We start from the raw sequence: 6,331 nt of genomic DNA on the forward strand, positions 1-6,331 counted from the left end.
CCCCCCCCCACCACCCCCTAGCCTTCTCTTCGATAATCACCTTGGGCACATCCGCCCGTGGGCACATCCGCCCGTGGTGCAAAATTGAAGGCGGAAAGGAAAAAACAGCTGAAGGAAAGGTTTCGAAACCGCGTGGTGTCTGAGGTCGAAGTTTAGGCATCTAAGACCCGCCACATAAAGTATAAAGTGAGGTACCTAAAGCTAGCTAGGCACCTGATGCCCAGGCCCAGGCCCTGGCCCGGGCCAGACACGCTAGGCCAAGGCCAGGCACCTGAAGCCTGAGCACCCACGTATGTAGCACGCACCTGCTTGATAGTGGTTAGAGCGAGACGATGTTGAAGTGCAGTGGTTTCCCATCAACGCCGCCGCTAACGACGGCTTGAGCGTTCATCCGTTTGAGAAGTTTGTCCCAAGTGCGGGCAGTGGGTAGTGATTGGAGTGAGAGGATCCAGTTAGCTGCGGCTTCAACGGTAGCTTGTTGTTCTGTAGAGAGTGTGAATGTTCGGTCATCATCTCCAGTGGGTGCAGCGAGCAGTTGGACGTTGAGTTGCTGTGCAAGACGATTAACTACTGTCTGCCAATGCGTCATATTTTGCAAGCCGGTAGTAATTTGGCTGTACTCACTCAGAACTGTGGCTCTTAGACCTTCCCATGCCAGCCAATCGAATTTGACCACATTCGTACTCACCGGATTTGACATGGCCGCCAACATGGTAGTCAATGTATGCACATGGGCCTTTGCCACTTTGTGTGCCTCACCTAAACTTTGTCGGAATTTGAACACCCACTCCCACATTTTGGCAACTCCTAATCCCATTGCCAATCCCGATGGCACCGTTATCCGTCCAGCACTCGCCGTGTTCGCAGCACTCAATGCACTTTCCGCCAACTCATTATGACCTGGCGAAACGAGTTGCACCCCATGGTCCGAAACTTCTCTTTGTTCTGATATAGCTAAACCGGGATGCATACGCCGGCAATCAGCGTCCTCCACCCGTCGGGCCTCCATAGCTCGCTCCATAGCTCGTCGCGATCGGACCATTTTTGTACGCGTGTCGCACGACCGACTCACTGACCGCGTCCCACTGGCACCACACGAACTCAGCGACCGACCACGACCCACGCTGTGGCCTCTCTCTCCACCGTCACCTGTGGCTTTAATCTCGGTGGCCCCAGCACCAGCCAGAGCGGCACCAGCCAGAGCGGCACCAGCCAGAGCGGCACCAGTGCCAGCTTCAACCATAACGGTCTTGGCTTCCCCCGTAGCTCCGCCCGGTAAGCCATGGTCAACGCTTGCGGCCTGCCTGGATTTGAGGAAGATGCTGTCTTTGATCGAGGCAACCGGGTCCTGGTCTAGCGGTGTGCGTCCACGAAGGCTGGGGGGTGATTGTATCTCCGAAAGCCGCCGGGATATCAGGTCCCCTGTTTTACGACTGGTCACCTTGGGGATGGCAGGAGTTGCAGGGCAGGTTAGGTCCGTTTTGAAGTCTATCCCGGCAACTCGAACGGGCTTGACTTCACCGAACTTCAGCTTCAATTCCTGCACCATCTTTGCACGGTTCGATTGCGAACGTGGCGAAAGCGGTGGCTGGGGCACACGTTCGAAATTCTTCACCAGCCAAGAAAATTTCACCCCCTTCCGTTTCTTCCACTCCGCCATTTCGTTCACAGACTTCGCCGACGCCTCCGCCACTCTCATCTCCAACTCCCTCACTCGACCGGAAATGTTTCCACACGGCTCGAAGTCCTGGTATGGGTCCAATGCCTTAACTGCACCCGCCTCACCATGCTCCTCTCCGCAAGGATCCACCTTCGCAGGTAACAGCTTCTCCGCCTTCAGCGACTTCGCAAGCTCATGGCACCGTTGCACAGTCATGTTGAATCAATTGCACACGTCTCCACAGTTCCGTGCACCTCGCACGTTTCCGCGACACGGGCCACGCCGGATGTGGGGAATCGTCCTGGGTGTGCGAAACCGTCACAGTGCGAGAGGTGTACTTCACCAGTTGGTCGGAAAGATGTTTCCGGGGTGGCGATAACCTGGTCGTTGGAGCGGCGAGCTGGGTGTGCCGCCGGTGGGTTCCGAGGGTCTCCAGGGCGAGGGGGTCTGATGCGGGCTGCCGAAGGAACCGGGAGTGCTGAGTCCTAAGGCGTTGCTTTGCGGGAGGGCGGTGGAGGAGGGGCCGACAACGTAGCCGCCTTGCCAGCCACGTGAGGGGGTGAAACCGGGCTGCAGCACGGCCAGCTGTTGTTGCAGGCCCCCGCTGGGCGGCTGTCGTATTTGTTGATGCAACCCCGCCCCCGGCATCCCCACGGCAGGTTGCACCTGCTGTTGTACTTGCTGCTGCATTTGCCACTGCACATTAGCACCACCGGCTCGGTAACCCGGCATTTGTCCGAAACCGGGTTTGTACCGCTGCGGCCCGAGCGTATTGGTGAATCCTGCCGGCGGCCGTGCCGGAGACACATGGCTAGCACTCAGCGTCTGGCTGCCCGGACCTTGACTACCCGGACCGCCCAAACCTCCCGAACCCCCGAGACCTCCGGAACCCCCGAGACCGCCGCTAGGCGACTGAGAGAGTACATCAGAGTTCAGTACCCGCCGCGCGTCGGACGGCGAGTTGCGGAGGATGAGTCCTCGCGCGGGGGAGTGTTGCGTAAAGGCGTTGAGTCGTATGTCGTCGGCGCGTCGCGCTGCAGGCGACGTCAGAGCCCGGGACCGAGTAACGTCATCTCCTCGTTCCCGGTCTCGAGATCCAGCAGCTTCCTCTCGTTCTTGTTCTCGATCTCGGCCAAGGCTTCGTTCGCGACTGCGATTATGTCTCCGGTTTGGGAGGGGTGCGGGACGGGGATCGCCGTTCCGGACCATGTCGCCGGGTCGTTCTTCGGCTGCGCGACCTCGGCCCCAAGTGCGTTCGGAGGTGTGTTTATTGAGCGGCATTTCGCCGAGGTAGTAGTCGTCGGTAACAATATGGGGTAGTGTTGTAGTTTGAGGCACGGTGGAAGAGGGCGGCGCTGCTGAGGATGGTGGCGCGGCCGTAGAAACGGTGCGGAGGTCCTTGCTCCCTTCCGCGGGTAATGCCGAATCTATGCTCGGCAGTACATATCGTGAACCGCCGCCGGGGTTCCGGAGTCCGGCGGTGATACCACTGCTAGGTGTGCTTGCTGGAATGCCGCTGCCGACGGTCCGTTCGTTGCGCGAAGACGTGTCATTCCTCGAGGTATCATTCCTCGAGGTATCATTTCTCGAAGTGTCATTTCTCGAAGTGTCATTTCTCGAAGTGTCGTTGCGCGCCATTTCGATTTGATGTAGCTTCCGATACTCCTCGGCTTGGAAGAGAGAGATGAACTTCTTAAGACTGTACTTCAGTCCACCATGGAAGACTAGTGGGGTGCGACTGCGTGTGGAGAGAATAATTCGGATCTCTAGAGTGCCGAATAGATAGAGGCCATGAGGTCCGACACGTGTGGGTAAGACTTGTAGGTTGCGTTCCTTGTTCAATACGGCGGCGACACGTTCATCAGTTTCATCGCCGACAACAGGTTTGTAGGGCGTGTCTTGATCGAGAGTGGCGACGACGGTAAGATCGTTAAGAGAGGCTTTGGTGGATGCGGTTTGTTTGCTTAACGGCGGACGTAGAGCAGCCAGACCTTGTTCCAGTGCATTTTGACCACCGGCGAGAACGAAGACCTTTCCTTCAACCAAGTCTTTAAGAGAGGCCAGATCGGCCTTGAGCAGTTTATTCTTCTGAGATAAAGCACGTATCTTCAACGCCTGGTCCGCCCATAACGCCGCTGCGCCCTCGCCCAATTGTAGTTTCTCCACCGTCAGACTCATGTCTCGTAAACTGCGCAACACGACCTCCACCTCCACCTCTATCCTCTTGTTCTTCTGTGCCTCCATCTCCAAAACCTGGAGGTCTTCTAACACGTGTCGACATGTGCGCCTCAATTGCTCTACACTTAATGCTTCCAATGCACTCTCCGCAACACTACCACGATTCAACACACCCAACAACTCATCCTCTTCTTCCTCCGTAGGAACCGTGTTCAGATTACTCGCATCCAACACCGCACGCACTATGGCCTCCAGTTTCTTCCGCTCTACACACTCATTCAATAAATCCGACTCCACTTGCGCTAACCTCACTCCACTTAGCGACCCACCTTCCCCACACGACCCACCTTCCCCACACGACCTATCACCCGGAATGCCACATAACCCATTGCCAGATAACCCATTGCCACCGGGGTCCAGCAAACCGCCACCCGAGGCAGATACCACCGACACACCGTTACCGCCAGGATCAAGTAAGCCGCCGGGATCGAGTAAGCCGCCGGGATCGAGTAAGCCACTCGGGTCCAGCAGGTTACTCTGCCCCGCCCCGAGGAGGGATTTCGTCGGATTGAGGGATTTCGTCGGACCGAGAGATTTCGGACCGAGAGATTTCGGACCGAGAGATTTCGGACCGAGAGATTTCGGACCGAGAGATTTCGGCCCAGTGAGACCTGTACCCAGACCCATACCCAGACCGGGATTTGAGGCAGAACCTGGAATCGAACCGGGAACCTCGGGCAACGGCCGCATGAGTCTCCCCTCAACACGCGGCCGCCGGACGAGTTCGCCGTCAGACGTTGTTTCCACTGGTTCGCCGTCTTTCAGCCTCCCGCCTCCCGTCGGCTCCAACACGTCATCCAGAGCGAGGTCCAGACCTCGCAATTCAAGACCGCGGGCGGCCCGCCGTTTCAAACACGGCGGCGACATGGCCGGCGATGTCGGCGACCGCGACATCTCCGACAAAACCGCCAACTGGCGGTGCACCGCGTCGATTCGACTCATCAACTTGCTTTCGCTTTCGCATACTCCAGACGACGTCTCGTCGGCACCCGGCGCCGCCCGCAACGACCGATTCGCCTCAGACTTGCGCGCCCGACGCGTTGCCAATACAGACTTCAATCGCAACAACCCGTCCTGCAAAGTCTTCACTAAAACACACCCGCAATACAGGCGAACACAACACGTGTGCGATCGACACTTTACGAGCAATAATGTGTGAGTAGGACAACGTGCGGTCAGGTCCTACTACTTACGTTCTTGCTTCATTGCAGCGCCCTGCTCCTTCTTGGAAATGCCTCCGGCGTCCGCCTGTCGAAAAGTTGTCTGCTGGGCTAGTGTAAGTAACTACCTTGGTGCGGTTCAGAATAGCCTGTTGTAAAGCATGAATGGACTCGTCTACCGACCGGCATCCTTCAGTTGTAATTGGTGCGTTACGATCATTGCAGGACCTTCCGATCATGAGTGATTGCCGGTGAAGAATATATTAAATGTCGCCTGAAGGGGGCGAGTTCTACGTTCGATATTAGTAAGAAAACCTTCAGCCCACCTTCAGCCCCTCCCCCCCCCTCCCTTCCTTCCTTACTCCCCTCGTAGTGTAGGTCATCGTGGCAAATTCGGACACGAATTTCTGGAGTTTGAAATACGAGGAGATGGTCGTCTTCGATATGCTAACAATTCCAACTACAAGAATGACGTGATGATTCGGAAAGAGACTTTTGTATCCAAGTCAGTACTAAGTACTATTCGTGGTATAATTGAACAAAGTGAAGTTATAAATGAAACCGATTCTAAGTGGCCCGCGAGTGATCGTGTTGGACGACAGGAACTTGAACTAATCTTGGACGGGAAACAATACCAATATGTAACATCAAAACTTGGTTCATTAGCAGATGTGAATGTTTCAAATGATCCTGAAGGACTTAAACTGTTTTACTACTTGGTTCAAGATCTGAAATGCCTCGTTTTCTCCTTAGTCTCCTTGCACTTCAGAATAAAACCTGTAGCATAACTCCTGGATGGTGACCCCTGGATGGTGTCCCCTCTGCCCGATGGTGACCCTTCTACCGGATTGTGATCCTTCTATCGAATGGTATGTATTACTGGTATGTATTGTTGGTATGTATTGTTGGAGTCAGTTGTTGGTACGCAAAAAGTGTTGACAAGGTGTTGTGGACTAGTTGGATGAAGTCGAGTATCCTGATTCGTTAACTTCGCTCTTGGGGTGGGGGCGGCTGGTCGGACGATTGGTCTGTGGGTTGGTGTTGTTTTTTGGGTTGGTGTTGTCCGCTGGGTTGAGTGCTGCATTGACTATGAGTCTCTGTTGAGTACTGACTAGTTCTGCGAGTTTCTTATCTTGTCGACAGCCCCAGTTGGCGACGGCTTCTTTGGTTGCGATGCAAAGAGTGACCCCGATGAAGCAAAGAGTGAGCTTAACTGTAAAAGGCAGATCTCCCCCGAAGGTAGTGAAAGCGATCACACTGATATTGGTCACAA

The 6,331-nt window shown here is 55.4% G+C and overlaps 3 protein-coding genes across 3 annotated transcripts; 1 reads left to right on the forward strand and 2 right to left on the reverse strand.

Annotated features, from left to right (window-relative positions):
• Positions 1–319: 319 nt before the first annotated feature.
• Positions 320–1,876, reverse strand: GNI_127260 (hypothetical protein; the record flags this gene model as incomplete). The annotated part of the gene is made up of 1 exon (XM_011133745.1): positions 320–1,876. One exon carries the CDS (start codon positions 1,874–1,876, stop codon positions 320–322), a length of 1,557 nt encoding a protein of 518 aa, XP_011132047.1.
• Positions 1,877–1,999: 123 nt separating this feature from the next.
• On the reverse strand, positions 2,000–5,104 carry GNI_127270 (hypothetical protein; the record flags this gene model as incomplete). The annotated part of the gene is made up of 2 exons (XM_011133746.1): positions 2,000–4,986; positions 5,092–5,104. 2 exons carry the CDS (start codon positions 5,102–5,104, stop codon positions 2,000–2,002), a joined length of 3,000 nt encoding a protein of 999 aa, XP_011132048.1.
• A 221-nt stretch (positions 5,105–5,325) lies between these two features.
• Positions 5,326–5,846, forward strand: GNI_127280 (mago nashi-like protein; the record flags this gene model as incomplete). The annotated part of the gene is made up of 2 exons (XM_011133747.1): positions 5,326–5,363; positions 5,432–5,846. 2 exons carry the CDS (start codon positions 5,326–5,328, stop codon positions 5,844–5,846), a joined length of 453 nt encoding a protein of 150 aa, XP_011132049.1.
• Positions 5,847–6,331: the final 485 nt, after the last annotated feature.

The sequence above is a fragment of the Gregarina niphandrodes genome, assembly GCF_000223845.1.
Source record: "Gregarina niphandrodes unplaced genomic scaffold scaffold00031, whole genome shotgun sequence".
Classification (NCBI taxonomy): Eukaryota; Apicomplexa; class Conoidasida; order Eugregarinorida; family Gregarinidae; genus Gregarina; species Gregarina niphandrodes.